Consider the following 18,791-nt stretch of genomic DNA (forward strand, 5'->3'; position numbering starts at 1 on the left):
CATTTGCAACCCCTATTTAATGAACAGCCCTGCTTAATATGTTGGCGCTATATCAATCCTGTTTATTATTATTAATAATAGTAATAATAATATTATTATTATAATTATTAATAATAATAATAAAAAAATGTATAGTGTCATAAATCGTATTTTTTTTTTTACAGGACAAGAAGGCTTTTTGTTACACTTTCAGAACTTTGCACATTTGTTTTCTTTGCTTTGGCATTGAGATCTCAATATATGCGCAGGGACCCCTAGTGGACAGAAGCGGTAAGAGCTCACAAAGCCACGCTGTATACAGCTGGAGAAAAGCGCTTGCGCGGAAAGTTCTCCGTGACGTCACACGCTCGTACGTGAGTGAGGAGGGACGCGGGAAGTTTGTGATTCGGATCAGGCGGGTGAATCATGCAGAGGTAATATCACCGGGAAATACCGGAGGAACGAACAGGGGGAGGGAATGTATAACCGGGGAAGGTACGGTATAGGAGGCTTCTGCCGGTTCTGAGCAGGCAGGGGATGATTGTTTAATCCCTGCTGGTTAAACAACCCCTCAGCCTGACTACTATTATATGTTCCTATGGAGGGAAATGGGCACTGGGTGCACTTTATAAACAAAGATGGGGCCAAAATGAGGGCTTCGTATGGAATTATCACTTTGCACAATGAAAATTAAGCTTTTTCTGGGGCTCAATGAACTCCTGTGTGCCTTTCCAATAAAGTTGGTTGAAAACCAGAAGGAGGAGCAGGTAAAGATGGCAGCGCACGCGATGGAACGAGGACAGGTGAGTGTATTAATGATCAGGCAGGTAAGTGTAATTTTTGCACAAGGGACCTTGGCTGTCGCTTCCACAATAATGGACCTGCATGGTCGCATCTTTTCATTGTTTGTTTAGTTCCACTTAAAGTACGAGGAGTAACAGGATGGAAGATATGCTAAAAAAATGGACATAAATATTATTTCTGTAATGTTTTTAATAAATTGTAAATACTGTAAAGTGTATGGCTGCCTATAGAGCCAAATATGATATTTTATTTTTTAACCTGAAGGAAATGATATGGGGGTCATGGGTAAGATTGGCTGTTGCCAATAATAATATTGGCTCAATGTTCAACCCAGGTTTTTCTTTTTTAGGCTGTAACTATAGGGTTCTGAGGGGAGCACTGTGGCTATTTTTATTACAGGCCATCTCCAGGCATTTTGGATATTTAATTTTAAATTTTTTTTATAATCCCTGTATGATTTTGAATAGTCATGTCGGACCTCCTCTGCAGGGATGTATGGTGGCCGCTGTACAAATTCAACTTTTACAAATGCCGATAGGTTATTATTGTAGAAAGAAGCGCTGTATCTTAGGCTGCATACACAATTTTCATGAAAGATTGTTTCCAGCGACTGATGAACAAACAAGCTTCGCACATATCCCCGTCCGGCACCCTGCTGTACTCTCCTCCATTGATTTCTCCTCTGTCTTTCGGATCCAGCTTTCTCCCCGGCCCCTTTTAGCTGGCACCACCCAGCACTTTGTATTCTGACCAAACTCCTCGGTAACCACCCAAAAACAGCCGGGTGGTTACTGAGGAGTTGGGTCACAATACAGAGGCTGCAACCCACCTACAGTTTCTTCCCACCCAACTTAAAAAAAAATTCTGGGTTAAACACTGGGATCCATCAAGGATGTCGGTGACTGTTGTACACGTGGCAATTTCTCCCGAGCATGAGCGTTCGTATCGGGTGAGAATCGTCTAACGTGTACATAGCCTTAGTTTCCCATAGAGTAAGGAAGATAAAGCTCATGTTTCATTTCTGTTATCTCTGTTAGTTACATTTCCATCCACTTCCTCCTGAAAATGGTTTCAGGCCAGATAGTGAGGGAAAAACTCTTAAAGGAGAACTAAACTAAAAAAGAAATTGCACCACCTTTCTGCAGCTTTCCTGGATTGGGTGCCATGTTGCTGCAGAGGAAGTGCCAGCACTGTCTTCTTTTTTTTTTTTTTTTCCCAGCTTCTGTTTATCGCACCCGATCTTGCTCTGCGCAGGGCCGAGATCGGGTGAGGTAGTCTGCTGAAAATGCAGTGATGTCCCCAGCTCTTTTTAGCCGGGCGCAGCTCTCGGCACTTTTACATAACCACCCGGCTGTGTTTCTGGGTAGTGACTGCTGAGGAGTTGAGTCACGATACAGGGGCTGCCACCCACCTACAGCTTCTTCCCACCCAGCTTTAAAAAATTTCTGGGTTGAACCCTGAAATGCTTGATCAGTTTTATGTTAATTATATATTACGCTGTGAGAACAACAATGGCTCATACAGCGCACACCTGTTATTTTACAAAGCTTCAATTACATACAATTACACGTTAAGCCACTGCATCTTTATTCATATTTTATGAAACCCCTTACTTGAGGGGGTGCTTCTCTGTAGGTTTGTGCTGTTTTTTTTTTTTTTTATTGCCCCTTGTTTTTCATTGACTCTTTAGATAGAGTTGTGATAATGTCATTTCATCTCTTTCCACTTGTCAGGTAATCACCCTTTGTTTTTTTTTTTTGTTTTTTTTTGTGTGCACCTTAATCATTCTGTGTAAATATTAATCTTGTGCTGGCAGAGCAGAATGACCAAATAAGATTTTTTTTTTTTTTCAGCAGCAGAAAACATCTAAAGGAAATTCCTGCTTCTGCCAGGAACACCCCAAACTGGACATGGGACTCGAGGAAGAGCTCAGATCTGCTTTGTGGAATGGGAGTGACGCCCATGGAGAAAGATCCATTGGACACAGAAAATACTCCTCTGGACCAAATCATGACAAGTACTCCACTACATAAGCGTCAGAAACAAAAAGAGAAAGATGACACTTTTGTTATTGCTAGACGTCCAAGAGCATCCAAAATATCTACACCAGGTATGAATTTCTGTTCTGTTGTCATGGATTAGGGTGCAGTGCATTTAGGCCACTATTTCCTAATGGTTTTTACCCTTGAAATAAATTTCATGTCATGGGGGTTAGCCCTGCTATAATAACTACAGTAGTACCTCGGTTATCCGGCACCCACAGGATATGGCTGATAAGTGTAGTTTCTGGTTAACTGAGGTTTCTCAGTCATTCAGCACTAGACTTAAATGGGGAGTCTTGTCCCCATTCACCTCTAGTGCTGAATGGCTTAGAAAAGGGAAACCTTGATGATGCTTGAACCAATGGCAGGGCAATCAGCTAAGCTCTCCTAAAAGCTCCGCTTACCTTATTGCTTATGTATGCAGACCACATGCTACATCTCGGCTCTGGCTGTGGGAGCAATCATGATGGGCTGCCAATTATCTGAATTTTCCAGTTCCGGATACCCGTGGTTCTACTGTATATCCACAGTACATTATCGTGGTTGTCAGGGGAAGTGTGCCACCCTTACAGATAGTGAGACCAATGATCTTTTTAGATTGTACTGACATGATGCAGAAATTGCTCATTGCTTTAAAGGACCCCTAGCAACCTTTGGAGGAAGTCTGGTTGAGAAACTCTGTTGCTCAGGCAGGAAGATAGGGCTCATCCTATGCCAGTGTTTCTCAAACATGGTTCTGTGAAACCCTATTGTTCCTTCAGAGCTTGCTAGAGGTTCCTTAAGCAATGAACAATTTCTGCCTCTAGTCAGTTTAACACCAATGATCTTTTTGGCTATCTGTAAGGGTGACAATCATTCTACTGCCCAACAATGTAAGAGGCGTTCTTCCTACTGACCACTTAATGTACTGTAAGCTGTGTATATACAGTAGTAATTATAGCCACGGTTCTCTTAGGAACTGAAAGCTATGTCAAGGGTTCCCCCATGTTAAAAAGTTTGAAAGAGGCAGTTTTAGAGTGATGAGGTTACTTTGTAACTCACTGTAATTTCTTCTTTTGTTCCTTGTCAGCATAAATATATGCAGCACATCTGATTGGCTTCTAGTTTTGCCTTTTTGTCCATACTGGGAGTTGCAAAAATCTGATATCAATGAATAGATAACTGAATTCATTGGCAATTCAGCTCTGTTTTTTGTTTTGTTTTTTTTTTTTTTTATCTCACTAAGCCATTGATTTACACATTTGTTATCATAAGGAATATCCTGGGATTCCCTACCAGATGAGTTACTACTGGGCATCTTTTCCTACCTGCATCTAACCGATCTCTTAAAAGTGTCACGTGTTTGTAAGCGGTGGAGACGACTGTCGTAAGTATTCTGCACATAATTGTAAATCATTACTTACAAGTGGATGTTAGTTGCGGTATTCTTTGTTCGCAACCCTAGACCTTAGCAATAGAAAATAAATTAAAATGTGTACTCTTCTGTAGTTTTGTAATATTCATTCCAAAAATGAAACCATTTGTAATATCTTGTAATTACTATACCCATGCATAAAGTATCTTCTTTCCTCTCTCCTAGATGTGATGAATCGCTGTGGCACAGTTTAGACCTCACTGGGAAACATTTGGTTGACGAAGTTATTGGAAATCTATTGTCATTGGGAGTGGTTGTGTTGCGCTGCCCCAGAACTTGTATTGGAGAACCAATGTTTAAACAAATTAAGTGAGTGATTTTCTAGACACAATTTATGCACATTTATCATTCCTTCTGGTAATGGCCAAGCTTTGTAAATAGACAGTTTTTCTATTGGCTGAGCAGTCATTGTTGGATTTATCACAGGTTGCAGTGCCCATGGGCATGCACTAGTTTAATGTACTGATTATAATTGCCCAGACTCGATGGTCATCTCCCCTGGAAACCTTAGAAGAACCTCCACACAGTTTTTTTTAATTCAAAAACCCTTTTTCCTACATGAAAAACCTAAAATTCACTATATATTATTTTAAGCATGGTATACCTCCTAATAAACTAAGACCTAAGGTGATGGACAGGGGTCTTTGTACTCTTCTTCCTATCCTAGATAGATAGGGGAGTAATATCATTGAAAATTGTCTTTGGAGATTTTCAGAAGAATAAAACTATGGACATAGCTAGCACTGCCTCATTGTGGTGGTTTATCACCTGTTTTGTTTGCAGTATTTGAGTAAACCAGTATAATATAGTTGAATTTACTGAATATGTTTTACAGACCTTTGCGCCTACAGCACGCAGATTTTTCTCATTGCAACATCAGCGCTGACACTTTGCAGAGCATCATTTCTCGCTGCCATAAGCTGCAGGATCTGAGTTTGGAGGGGCTGACGCTGTCTGACGACATCATATGGTAAGAGTCAACAATAACTTAGAGGAGTATGCCTATTTATATTATGGCTTCCTTTTTTTAAGTATGCAGTTTTTTTACATGTATGAAGGTATCTTTGGGGTAGCCTAAATGATACAGTCAACATAGTAATGAGCAGGTTCAAGAGTTTAGAATAAATTGACTGCTTTAACTACCCACATAGCATTGTAAACATTATGCAGGTGGTTCACAGTTTTGGTGTCTAAAACAAATATATATAAAAATCTCAGTAGGGAGTATGCGCATATACATAACGGTTAAGCCAAAAACAATGCAAAGAATGTTGTTAAAGACATGGGGACCTGTTGTATTTATAAGCTTTGTGCAGCCTAATGCACTAAAGATTGGATTGACCCAAGTTCAAAAGGTTTCATAAAGTCCAAATAGTTTATGCTGCCTAATAGAATCTAGGTAAAATATTGTGCGTGTGCAGTACATTAGGCAATGTAATGTTTTATAAAAGAGCTTGTTTTTTCTGTAAAACTTATTGGAGATTTTTTTTCTCTTCAGTGCCATTGCCCAGAATTCAGATCTGGAAAGGCTGAACCTCGGTGGCTGTTTCGGCTTCTCATCAGAATCACTTGCACACATGTTGAAGAGCTGCTCTAGGTAAGACTTTGACACAACAAATGGACTTTCATTCCACCAAACAGAAAAAGGTCAAGATTTTTTTTCTTCAAGGCATAACTAAAACAGATTTAGATCAATTTAATTTTTTTAAATGTGTTTGAAACTAATGATTTTTTATATGCCTTTGCAGAATTGAGCATATGGGGAACTAAACTCAAAAGTGGAAAAAAAATACACTTGCCTTCAATCTCGCAGGGCAGTCTGATCCCTCCAGGGGTGTCTTGCATCGGGTCCCGCGTTGTCGCGGGGCCGGCCCTCTGTGCGCCGCCATCTTCTGTTCTTCATTCTACGTCACTTGACCCAGGCGCGAGATTGAGTGACGTAGGATGAAAAAAAAATTTGCTCATCTCACTGTGCATGGGTGAGATCAGCAAATTTTACTCTTTGTGCAAAAAGGCATATCAGGCATGCGCAGAGGAGCGCCCAAGAGCCTCCAGGGATGCCTGACGTAGGTATCCCAGGAGGCTTTGGGCTCCCACTCTTCTTGACCACATAGGAGATCGAGAATTAGGTGGTGGTGCTGCCCCTTTGTACTGTGCTCATTCATGTATATTTCAATCATTCGCCATTGGAAAGAATTGTAAAAGGTTCTTTCCAACAACAAGTCTAACGTGTACACACAGCCTATGTGAAGATTAAATCGGCAGTGTGGGGACTGTATAGTGCAGCACTGGAAGAGGTAATTGTGGCAGGCTTCAAAGACGAAATGTGCAGACATGATTAATGGCAAATTATGTGTGAAACCTCAGTTTAAAATTTTGCTTTTCCTCAAGCTTGACCTAGTAAGTTCCAACTTCCAAGTGTCTCTGATGTTGGCCAACCAGTAGACTGTTAGCAGGGGTTGGGGTCATACTACAAATCTACACTACAATCACCTCATGTCCAGATCAGGATGTATTGATTATTTTTTATTTTTTTCAGCTTTCACTAAAGGCAGATTCTAGATTCTAAGCAAACTGATTACACCTAAATCTTTATATATATATATATATATATATATATATATATATATATATATATATATATATAATCTTTATAATTTACTTTAGCAGAAAAATATTGATGATGTGGAACATTATAGTTCATTGTTTTGAAAGTAATTCCCCCTTCATCTGTATTTCATGCAGGCTGGATGAATTGAACCTCTCCTGGTGTGACTTCACAACAAGCCATGTGAAGAGTGCAGTGGATAACTTTCCCAAAAGTTTAACCCAGCTGAATTTCAGTGGTTATCGGCAAAACCTGGAGATAGCTGGTATATTAAAGTCAAACTTGTGTATCTATCTGTGTGTATAGTGTGTGTGTGTGTGTGTGTGTGTGTGTATGTATGTATGTGACTTGTAAACCAGATTTCAGCTAAGCTCCTTTTTTTTTTTCTTTTTTTTTCTTCATAGATGTGGAAGCTTTAGTTCACAGATGTCCTGATCTTACCAATTTAGATTTAAGGTGAGTTGGCCTATTATTGTACCTGTTACTCATAAAGGAGTTCTATTTGTGCACTCGTTCAAGCTTCTGTTTGTCAATTTAGTTTTAGTATCACTGTCTGTATTAGTCCGTCATTTGCAATCCCTATTTAATGTACAGCGCTGCGTAATATGTTGGCGCTATATAAATCCTGTTTAATAATAATAATAATAATAATTATGTCACTTGTTAGAGTACTTTATTGGCACAAACTTAACTTTTAAACTGTGAACTCCTCACTTGCTGTAAGCCTTTAACTCAACAAGATAAAATATTACAGCTGAATGTGGACCTGGAAATGGTTACCCCTGCACTGGGTACCCTCTGCATGGCAAATTTACACCTCATTTTGTTAGGGTAATGGTGAACAAGGGAATTACTCGCGTTATTCCTCTCTCCAGCAGCCAGAACTTCATATGATTTTGACACATTAAGTGGGCAGGCCCCCTGTGTTTTGGCCTCCAGGTAGCTTTGGTTGTCAGAATACATATCCTAGAAGGTGTATGTTGTGGTTAATGTTTCTCTAATAGAATCAAAGGGTGGTAATAACGGTAGACAAAATTTTTCCGTGTGTTATGAGAAATCTTTGTAATTACGTCTTTCCTCTTTGCAGTGACAGTGTGCTGCTGACTCCGGATTGCTTTCCAGCATTACACCAACTTCCTCACCTCCAGCATCTTGGCCTCAGTCGCTGCTATCAGATTTGTCCAGCATCCTTGCTGTAAGTATTTTAACCATATTAATTAAACTGAGAATTGCCTTTATTTCCTAAATAGAATGATATAATCAATTATGGAAGCCATCTGACTCCACACATTGCAGGTTTTCAAGGATCAAATGCACATAGCCCTCTGCTTGCTTTAGGTGTCTTCTGCCATAAATGTGTTTACCTGCCTGTCAGTACTTTTTTTTTTTTTTTTTCCTTCCTTGTAACATGCAAGACTCGTTGTACAGTCTCTGCATGACCTAAGTCCCATGTGGATGTCATTCTGGCCATGTTCAGGTATAAGTTCAATGTCCAGCGCATAGTGTTTTTTCCCCTCTGCCATTGTAATATTGGCTATGGGTGAGACGTCACGAGTAGTCTTGTGTATGGGGAACAGGTTATTGTAAAGTTCAAGATCCCTTTAGTCCATGTTTGAAGTACGTAGAAGGATCTGTGGAAAATAAAGTGTAGGCCTAGCGAGGATTCACCTCTGTTAGTGATGCAATGATTGGTTTTATTTGGTTGTTTTAATTTACAAATCTCACAATAATAAAAAATATTTAAATACCTTACTTGGTTTGCTGGGGTTACTGGACTTGCTTTTAGGTATAGCCCAGGATTAGCTCTGCACATAGTCCAGGTAAGCACAGTGTTTATCCAGAAAGGTGAGGGGGGTTTATTAATAGACCTATTCCCCCGTTAATGAAAACATTAACACTAATGTGCAGCTCATAATACAGGAATATTCATACCACTGAACTTTCCAAACTATTTTTTTAGGCCTCTATATATACTGAAAATGTGTAACATACATACTATATTTGCAATATACAACATGAAAATATATGTAAATAGCAGTGTTGTCACCCTAAGCTCCTCACATCTTGGTTTGGACTCCAAGCTGGCATACTGCAGGTGGAAATGATATCTAACATTGCTAATTTTATAAGAAATGTATCACTGATGCATATTTTTTTTTTCCCCCCACAGTGATTTGGGGAAGTACATGCCCCTAAAGACTCTCAGTGTTTATGGCATAGTGACAGATAGTTCCTTGAAGTTACTAAGAGATACAATGCCTCACGTGAACATTAACACTTCCTTCTTCAGTACCATCGCCAGGCCCACCACAGGTCTCAAGAAGTGCCGGGAGATATGGGGCATGAAATGCAAGCTGACGTTAAGTCGTACAGACTATTAAAAGGAAAAGGAACCTTTTGTCCCGAATATCCAGAAACTTGAACAGCCAAAATTGAATAGGACTGACTTTTTCTACCCTGTGAAGTACTGTACGTAGCATTCCTAAACCAAACCTAGACTGGTGATTTGCTGAACATTCCTAGGACGGTGCACACGTCACGCTACGCAAACTTAAATGAACTTTTTTTTTTTTTATTTTGTGTCTGTTACCCAAAGCAACAAATCGGTATTCAGCTGACATTTTCTTGTGATTTGTTGCTGTGGATAACACTCTACACAAGACCAACATATGGTGTTTTTAGACCATTGTGTTGCTTGAACAGCAACTATGATATTTCTTAGCATTTTATCTGTATTTAAATTTTAGATAGTGTAGAACTGAAAATAATTTGGTAAAAAATGGTAATGGTTTTGTAGGTCTGAAAATATATGCAGAAACTAAAAACTTCCATTACATTGCATTTGTTGGATCATTCCTGTCCTTTAAGAAAGGGCCAGTGCTGGAAATGTGTAGCAAGATAAATGTGAGCTCCAGACACACAAAGTATGCAGATGAAATGCATATAAGGGAGATTTTGCACATTTCTACTTGTCCTGAGCAGTGCACAGCTATGTTTGCCAGGGCAGAAGACCTGATTTTTGGTCTGCAGCAGTTCATTAACATGATCCTCTGCCCTGTGACTGTCCTGTGAAAGAAGCAGCAGGTGGATAACCTTGCGTATCTCTGCACTGTGTTGTCTGCATGCTCCTTGTCAGCACATGAGCATTGCATTACACACCCAATTGGTGCATTGTCTGAGCTCTGCTGTAAAGGAATATCCAAGGTTGATAACAGGTCTCTGATTCAGGTACTCCTAGTGCTTGCATTAAAAATACATTTATGTATGGATGATCGCAGACCTGCATTTATCTGCTTAGAGTTCATCTTTATTATCCTATGCAGTGCTCAACCCAGAACTTTTTTTAAGCCGGGTGGGAAGAAATTGTAGGTGGTTGGCAGCCCCTGTATTGTGACCAAAAAACCTTTAGTAACCACCCAAAAACAGCCGGGTGGGTGCTGAAAAGGGCCGGGTGGTTCACCCAGCTCAAAGAGCCTGGGGGAGAACCCTGCTATGAATTTTCTGTAAAATAAGAACCTAAAAGTCATGCCCCCCCCCATCACACAAACAATTTTAGGTAGCTTGGTCCAATCTCTTGATTAGTGGAAGAGCCATAAACATATAAAGCTGTGCCAAGCTGATGTCATCTTTAACATTTTAGTGTGGGAAATACACCAGGTAGTTTTTCTAACTACACTCCTGAGTCTACCTCTGCTAGCAGAAAAATGTTACACACAGAAATGTTACATTAAGGAAATCCTTTTTTGTGTAAAGTATGGAGCTGTAATATGAATAACATAATTCTGCAAATGCTAGTTTGTTTAAACCCAGGAGCTGTTAAAGAGAGTCAGTGCATGCATCCTAAATGACCGATTTGAGGTCACAGTGGTTCTATAAGCTAATAGGAGCCAAAATACTTGGGGTATAGCTCTGGGAGTAAAAAAGCATTACCAATATGGAAAAGAACACTTAAAATAAACATCCAGGAGGTTGAGTAGTGAATGTGTTCTAACCTGTGTAGTTTGCAGCCATATAAACTATAAGAGCAACAGTTTGTGAATATTTGTTCATCATAGTTGAATTCAGTGGGTAGGTTGTTCTAAATATCCTGGAAAACTAACCACAGATCTTCTGTGGATATATAGGCTGTCTAAAATCCTTTATTTATTTTCCCAGATACACAATGTTATCAGGCCTCTGTTTCAGTCATACAATTAAGCGGTCCAGGACTCCTTGTTATTTACAATGAAGGTAGTTCCTAATGCCATGGGCTGTATGTTTGAGGTCAATGTCATGCATACATTTGTGACAAATCTTATGCACGGCCTGATTGATAAATTCTTGATCTGTTTGCAAGATACCTCCACTCATTGTACTGCTCTACAGCCCTTTGGTGTAATAAAGTGCCTTCTGCTAAAATATTTCTAAATATTTCAATGTTTGACTCATCAGACCACACCACTTGCTACCATATTTTTGTACCCCAGTTCTTATTTTTCATGGTGAGCTGTTTGATCTGGTTTCCAAGTCATACACAGACCTTGCTATATGTAGTATAACTACCTCATGTCTTGCCATGGTGTATAAAACCTGTGACGTGAAACACAAACTGACCTTGGTAGCCACGTTTAAACCTCCCACACCAGTTTTTGTTTCATTTGATGACTCCACATGGAAATGATAATTAGAACCTGTTTGGTATGCAACTGGTTAAACTTATACACATTACTATAACCCTCCAAACTCCCTGGTTCTGCAAGCATACCCAAGAGAACTGATGCTGTTTTAAAGGCAAAGAACAGTCACTCTAAATATTAATTTGATTCAGTTTTTTCTTGGTAATTTACAAAATGTAAAGTGAGCTAAAAATTAACAATTTGAATTTGTGAAAGCATTTATAAATTATTCTTGCTTTACAGTTTTTTATTTTTTTTTACATCTTCAAACTTTTGAACAGCATTGCATATGGCCTTGCCAAAGACATTCTTTAGAGTTTTCACACCTGGGAAAGTTTTCTATGAGAGTTTGGTGTCCATTTAGCCAATAAGGACATTTGTCAGGTCAAACACAGATATTGGATGAGGTGATACGGCCCACGATGGACATTTTAATTTATCTTAATGGTGTTCAGTAGAAATGAGGCCAGTGCAGAACACTTTAGGCCTTCATTCCAAGCATCTAAATACAATAGTTTGGAAGGATATCAACATCTATCCAAATGATGGTTTAAATAGACTGTATGTGCATTGCTTTAAATATGCTAGGAGCAGTGTGTTTTTACATCTCTTTCCACTGTGTATGTCTGGTATTATCCAAAGATAATGACTGTCAACCAACTTGTAAACAAGCTATAAACGGACTAGGCCATCTATTATTTACAAGTCCTTGATTGCTGATGTCTCCCTGCAAACGTGAAACAAATGTAGAACTGTTAACTGTTATTTGAAGCAATTATATATATTTTTTTTTTCAAAACGTGTCTTTGGTGAAATACCCACACAGGTTTATAATAAAACTATTGTAAGGATTTTAGCAACCCTTATTGTAGATTAACACACTATGTGCTAGATAATGCTTATGTAAACTGCCTGCAACCTGGAAATGGGGTGGCTAAAACATTCCTCGTTCTTGATATTGGGTGCCAGTGTCACACTTTGCCAAGTGTCTTTAACTCACTTTCTACTAATGGTTTAGGAGTGGTTTGCAGTGTGCCTAGCCATAGCCTCAGCCTGAAGTCATTCTACCGTATAGTCTCTTACCTCCTTGATTGTGGGATGTGGTTGTGTCCTCTGCCTTTTTACCAGAGGTCTTGTATCATAGGCATGTAGAACAACATGACCTCTAAGCAACTCAGCTGTTTGCCCACAAGCGCAAATGATTAGCTTACCCCTGAAGTGTCAGTCCACTGCTATTACTCCCATGTTAAAGGTGATTGTTTTAAATGTTGATGTAGTGAATGGTTCCCCGAGGCTAGAGAATCAGCCTATTGCTTCTGCCAGTGCTGTTTTCAGCTGTTTCATAAAGGGCACCTACCTTGTTCTCCCCGGCCAGTTTTATCTTGGTGCACCACTGGGCACTTTTCAGTAATCACCTGGCTGTTTTTGGGTGGTTGCTGAAGAGTTGGATCATAATACAGGGGCTGTCACCCACCTACAATTTCTTACCACCCAGCTTACAAATATTTATGCGTTGAACGCTCAAAGAATAGTCACCTGTTGGCAAGACACCCATCTCCACAGAAGAAGCCCATAGTGGTCTGCTTGTAAAGATACTTCTCCACTCCAAAGACAAACCGAACAAATCCACATGTAAAGTCTGACATTGACTCAAAGTATGCAAAATCTTCAGACTAAACTTCCACATTAAGGTGCAGGAGTTGGTTTATCAGAGCTGTAAAACTGCAGAGGAATGCTTTAAACGCTTCATATGTTACAGCTTTGCAAATGCTTGCCGTATTCACTTTTATATGAGCTGAAGTCTATGTGAACAAGGTCAGAATAGAAATCAATCTAAAAAAAAAAAACATGGCTGTTCACACCCGTTGGTCTGTGTCCCTGAGACAACTGGGACAGCTAAATCATTTATCTGTGTGGCTACCAAAAACTCTTAGTGAAACACAAAGTACTCAATAGTTCAGGGTGAAAAATTCAAATAATGGATATATTTCATATATATATATTTTTCATCAAAAAGCTGTAATTAGGTGGCGATAGAAAGTTGGTACATCGGCTCCAAAGTCCAGTGATTGTTTCGCTAGAAAAAAAAGAGCTTTAAACAGCTAAAAAAATGCAAAAAGCAGGCAAGCTATCAAAATTGCATTAGAGGTGGCAATAGCATATTTCTTTTTACAAATATACAAAAGTCCAATGACTGGGAATACAGCAGTCATGTGAGCTTGGCATCAATGTGGGTATGTAGTACAGCTGAGGATAAGTCTAGATTCACAGTTTAAACACGAAGGTGCCCACACGTGATCCGTGGAGGAGCCGAGTCTGCTGAGTGCTAGTGTTATCCTGCAGGGCAGAACTAGTATTCATTTCTGGTCAGTAATGCTGAGATAATAACAGTTGTATTTTAGTGTCCTGAGACGAGGGTTATCATGGGGTAAAGGGTATTGTGGCAGCATTACGTTCTGTTCTGCAGCTGAAGCTTTGTGTTGTCCCCTACGAGATGGTTAGTCATCCAGCAGTACTGTGCACAGTGAGTCCTCCTTATCCATAGTTATCGATACGATGGCGCCATCATTGAATTCAAAAGATGTTCCCCCATCTACCACCATGCAAGCATCCCAGCATCGGGATCGTACACACACCCTATGAGAAATAAACATGAATGTAAAAAAAAAAAAAAAAAAATATATGCAAAACATTGCAAGATATTTCTGGTACAGGTAGTGCCCAAATTAAGGACATCTGACATATGGACAACACCTAGATAGGAACATGGCTTTCCTGCTTGCTCCTGTGTGGGAGGGAGGCTTGATAGGGGGGTGGTTTGCATGACTTGCAGAAGAAATCTTTTGCTAAACACAGCTGAGCTTGTGGGTGATCTGTAAGATCTTGTAACTCTTTAATGACCCAGTGTCACATTCCATGGCGATTGGAGTAATGTATTTTGATTGTAAGCTCTTCTGGGAAGGGTCCTCTCCCCTACCCAAGTCATTGTCAGTCTATTTAATACCTCTATTTATTCTTTAGCAGCACGATATGGATCCTATTTATTAACAATATTAATGTGTTTGTGCAGAAAGAACCAACTAGAATTTGGGAAGGGTGAATGAGAACAAAAAATAATAAAGGCCATGGTAAAATGCTAATTGGCTGAAACTCATGCAGAAAAAAGTGAGCTCAGAGAAATAGAGGCTACAATTGTAAACCCCCCCTAAAAGAAGCTTTGTCAGGATTGAAGCCATTAGAATTGCTTGATGAAGGAACCAGTGAGCAGAATATTCATTCAGAAATTACCAATTTCATTTGCTGTGTACTAACTTCAGGTTGGTCAGAGCTTTACTGCTGGGCAACAAGTATTTTCAAAAGGAGAACATTAATAGTAGCCTAAACATGTGTCTCTGTAAACAGGAGTGACTGATGTAAAGGTAAAATTATCTCCTGGTGGTTGGTCATCCAAGAACTAATATCCACTGTTTTTTTTTATTGGGACAACAATAACTCTGTACTGTTGTATAAACCCAGTGTACCTTCCTAATTCTACTCAGTGACATGAATATTGAAAGGAAGAATTAAACTGATTCATGTAAATGATTTCCTCATACCACAGCCCCATTATTGCAAAACAGAAGTCATTTCTTCAAATATTTTAAAATGTGAATATAGCTCAGTCGGAGCATACTTATTTCATTCAGCATAGCAGTTTCTTTACACTCCGAGTCTGAACTAAATGTTATTTGAGACTCGGAAATGTAACACTTACTTTGAGGTAAAGCCACGCTGGTGGCTACTAGAGAAAACTCTGTTAGCAATTGGCTCCCGCACACTGAAAAACATCTTCTCCTCCTCTGGGTTGAATATCAAAGAGTTATTGTATTCATTGGTAACTGCAAAAAAAGGGGCAAATATCAAGGTAATAAGCAAATGGAATATCAAGAGATGATAGATTAGATAGATAAAACAGTATTTATATAGCACCAACATATTACACAGCACTGTACATTAAATAGGGGTTGCAAATAGACAAATACAGACAGTGACATGGAAGGAGGAGAGGACCCTGCCCAGAAGAGCTTACAATATAAGAGATGGGGAAGTATCACACAATAGGAGGAGGGGATATGGAATGGTGGGAAGTAGTGAGGGTTTTAAGAGACAGGTAGGCAACTTCAGAGATGAGTTTTAAGTACTCTTTTAAATGAGCAGAAAGTAGAAGCAAGCCAGATAGGACGAGGAAGACCATTCCAGAGAGTTGGGACAGTTCTAGAGAAGTCTTGGAGCCGTGCGTGTGATGAGGTTATGAGTGAGGAAGTCATTAATGTGTATACAGATAGATAGATACTCTGTATGCAGTGTTAGGACCTACTTAACATTTTATTCACATCCTATTCAGATATATCTACAAACTTGGTACATTTTAATGATCAGACAATTCAATCTGATCAGATATATGCAGATAACATTTTTGTAATTTATTTACAGGGAAAAGATGTGGAACATTTTAAAAATATTCTTTTAGCTCCCAAGACAATGAAGGCAGGAGAGAGACAATCTATGACAAATCTGTACAAACTCACCTCGCTCTATAAAGTTGCTGTCCAGTGTCAGATTTAGATTCTTGTGGCTTTTAACTGTAGAACAACAAAATAATTGATAAGTCATAAAAAAGCAGAAGGAGTGATACAAAGGTGACAAGACAGAACATTGTACCAGTGGAACGTTCTAGCGTTTAGATCAGTGTTTCTTGAACTTTTTTACATAAGAAAACCCTTGAAATAATTTTCAGGTGTTCAGGGAACCTATGATTTTATTTCTATATCCATAGCTTGTAGTACATTAGTGTGGTGGCCAGTAGGAAGAATGCCACCCAGACTGCCATTGGTATTAAACTGACCCGAGAGTCACAAACTGGTCATTGCTCAAGGAACCCCTCTTAGCAGCCTCTGGAGGAACCTCAGGGTTCTCTTTTCAATAACATGTTTAGCTGTATCAACATCCCATAAAAGACTATCTACAAGAAGGTGTGTGTAGTGTGTTCTTTCAATTAGTATTATTTTTACTATTAATTTATAAAGCACCATCTTTTATGGAACTGTACAACAGACAACACACAGTACATAGAAAATAAACAAGAGGAACACAGAAAACCCAGATGAACAGCTAACCTTGTAAATAGAGCAGGAAGAAGAAAAGCACAGCAGTCATTCCTGATCCAATACTATACAATACAATAACAGTGTTATAAAAGGTATACACTGGGTCTATCAGTGTTATAGAATGCATGAATTTAACTACAATGTAAGATAAAGGTTCTATTAAAACTGTCTATATTGTAACTGATTTTCCTGCATTTGTAAAATGTATTTACCTATATAAAGTAATTCTTCTATAGTCTGTGGTGCCATCTTGTTAATATTGTAAGACCTGAAACATAAACAGCAGTCAGCAAGATCATTCTGTGCGACTAGTATATACAGTGAGCGATTCTGATTTCAATGTTGCTTAATTACAAATAGTGCAGAATCATTTCATTGTCCAGGCATAATCAGCATTAATTTCCAGGCTTTAGCCACACTGGAGGGAGCACATACCAAAAAGCACAATAATGTTTGGTGGTTAAAATAGAAGTCAGGTATCAGGAATCTTCAGGATATTCCTAAAGGTAAACAGACACCGAGTTTCAACTCTGTTAGGTCAAATCAGTTGTATACATTTCTATTGGTGTGTTAAAGCGGAACTCAACTCTGGAAGCCTGTGGTCACTTGGCAGCTGATCTCTTTGCATTTATAACTTGCCATGCCTTCTTCTGCAAGGCTACGTACACATGCAAGACTTTTGTTGTTGGAAAGGATCTTTCCCGATCCTTTCCAAAGACAAAAGTCTGAAAGATGCATGAACTAGCGCTGTACATACAGTTCTGTTCTATGGAGATGGGAGGGGGGGAACGAGCGAGTGGCACCCTGCTGCGCTCTCTCCTTCACTTGCATTACGATCATTAGTCATTCATGGATTAGCCAGGACGAATCCATGAACGTTGTCAGATGAGCACTGTTCACATGTTAAATTCTTGTCTGATATCAGCCCTGATCAGCGATAATCGGACAAAAATCATCTGACGTGTGTACGTAGCCTTAGTAGAGACACCCAATTTAGGGGTAGGCAGGGCTTTCTCACCATGGAGTCTCCATCAAGGATCTTAGTAATGATGTCTCTAAATCTTACTTAAAATCTCTGGAGGCAGCAGTGCCTTAATTGCAGATATACAACTAGTACAGAATGCCTAGGTACTCACATACCATTAAAAGCACCAATATTCATTAGAAACGACTCCAGACAAAAAGGTTCTGCTTAGACACAATATTTCTAAATGTCCCCCATAACATAATAAATCTTTACCTTTTGACTTTAGTTCCACTTTAACTATTTTCTGCAATGTAAAAAAGGTGTTTTGGCATGTATGTACCAATTATGAATTACATTATTACTTAATGGTCACATACATACCCATATTAATTTACGTATGAAAAAAGCACCTCCCGCGGTTGACAGATAAATGTCTAACGTCTATAACGATAGCAAGCATATCCAGGAGAGAACATGATCATTAAGGCTTTGTACAAGGTGTATGAAAAAAAAAAACCCTTAGATATAGGTGGCACCCCACCAAAATGTCAGATCTATAATTAAACTTTTTCTTGTATCATTTACTTTTTTGCCAAGCCCTACTGAACGTGTTTCAGCCCAAACTTAAAAAAACAATAATTATCTTATGACAATGCTACTGGTCAAGTGGTGGGATATATTAGGCAGCAGGTGAACAGTCTTTTCAAGATGGTGACATTGAAGGCAAGATGGTAAAATAAGCAACTACGAGGAACTAAATGACTTTGCAAAGGACAAAATTGTAATTACTACCCAACTAGATTACCATATCCCCAAAACAATGGGTCTTGCAGGGAATTTTCAGTATGCAGTGCTCCTTTCTACTAAAGCAGGGGTGTCAAACTCAAATACAAAGTGGGCCAAAATGAAAAACTTGGACAAAGTGGTGGGCCAACCTTATAATTCATTGAAAAAATTGAGGCGGGCTGGAGTGGCCCACTGCTGGAACTCCCTCTTCATTGAAATAGCACCACTACTACAATTCCTGCCATTACTTGTGTTTATAAAACAGTCAAATGCGGGGCCATGCATAGGCAGAGAGGCTGCTGGTCTATAGATGTGAGTGATACCGGGAATTGTAGTAGCAGCGCTATTTCAAAGCAGCGACAGGCCAGCTGCAGTTCCTATTTATGATT

General features: G+C 39.2%; 2 protein-coding genes across 4 annotated transcripts in view; one reads left to right on the forward strand and one right to left on the reverse strand.

Annotated features, from left to right (window-relative positions):
* The first annotated feature begins 338 nt into the window (after positions 1–338).
* On the forward strand, positions 339–11,246 carry SKP2 (S-phase kinase associated protein 2). 2 transcript variants are annotated; one of them, XM_072416597.1, is made up of 10 exons: positions 339–413; positions 2,637–2,893; positions 4,080–4,191; positions 4,405–4,548; positions 5,075–5,209; positions 5,738–5,836; positions 6,985–7,112; positions 7,252–7,303; positions 7,935–8,042; positions 9,018–11,246. In XM_072416597.1, exons 1-10 carry the CDS (start codon positions 406–408, stop codon positions 9,226–9,228), a joined length of 1,254 nt encoding a protein of 417 aa, XP_072272698.1. In that variant the 5' UTR covers positions 339–405; the 3' UTR covers positions 9,229–11,246. The 2 variants fall into 2 exon arrangements, with proteins under 2 accessions (XP_072272698.1, XP_072272699.1); XM_072416598.1 differs by having other exon boundaries at positions 349–413; positions 2,640–2,893.
* Positions 11,247–13,458: 2,212 nt separating this feature from the next.
* The window catches only part of NADK2 (NAD kinase 2, mitochondrial), a 30,257-nt gene continuing 24,924 nt past the window's right edge, over positions 13,459–18,791 (reverse strand). For both annotated transcript variants that reach the window (XM_072416596.1, XM_072416595.1), the window contains exons 9-12: positions 16,862–16,917; positions 16,071–16,124; positions 15,257–15,380; positions 13,459–14,139 (exon numbers count right to left, since the gene is read on the reverse strand). In XM_072416596.1, coding sequence (XP_072272697.1) covers positions 14,001–14,139; positions 15,257–15,380; positions 16,071–16,124; positions 16,862–16,917 — 373 coding nt within the window. In that variant the 3' untranslated portion in view covers positions 13,459–14,000. The remainder of the gene's footprint in view (positions 14,140–15,256; positions 15,381–16,070; positions 16,125–16,861; positions 16,918–18,791) is intronic.

Source organism: Pyxicephalus adspersus, chromosome 6 (genome assembly GCF_032062135.1).
Source record: "Pyxicephalus adspersus chromosome 6, UCB_Pads_2.0, whole genome shotgun sequence".
NCBI lineage: Eukaryota > Metazoa > Chordata > Amphibia > Anura > Pyxicephalidae > Pyxicephalus > Pyxicephalus adspersus.

What these genes read in the sequence shown, in the direction of transcription:
- SKP2 (XM_072416597.1), top strand. An exon ending in GCAAAACCTGGAGATAGCTG is followed by an intron (nt 7,113 to 7,251) that starts GTATATTAAAGT and finishes TTTTCTTCATAG; the next exon opens with ATGTGGAAGCTTTAGTTCAC. An exon ending in CTTACCAATTTAGATTTAAG is followed by an intron (nt 7,304 to 7,934) that starts GTGAGTTGGCCT and finishes TCCTCTTTGCAG; the next exon opens with TGACAGTGTGCTGCTGACTC.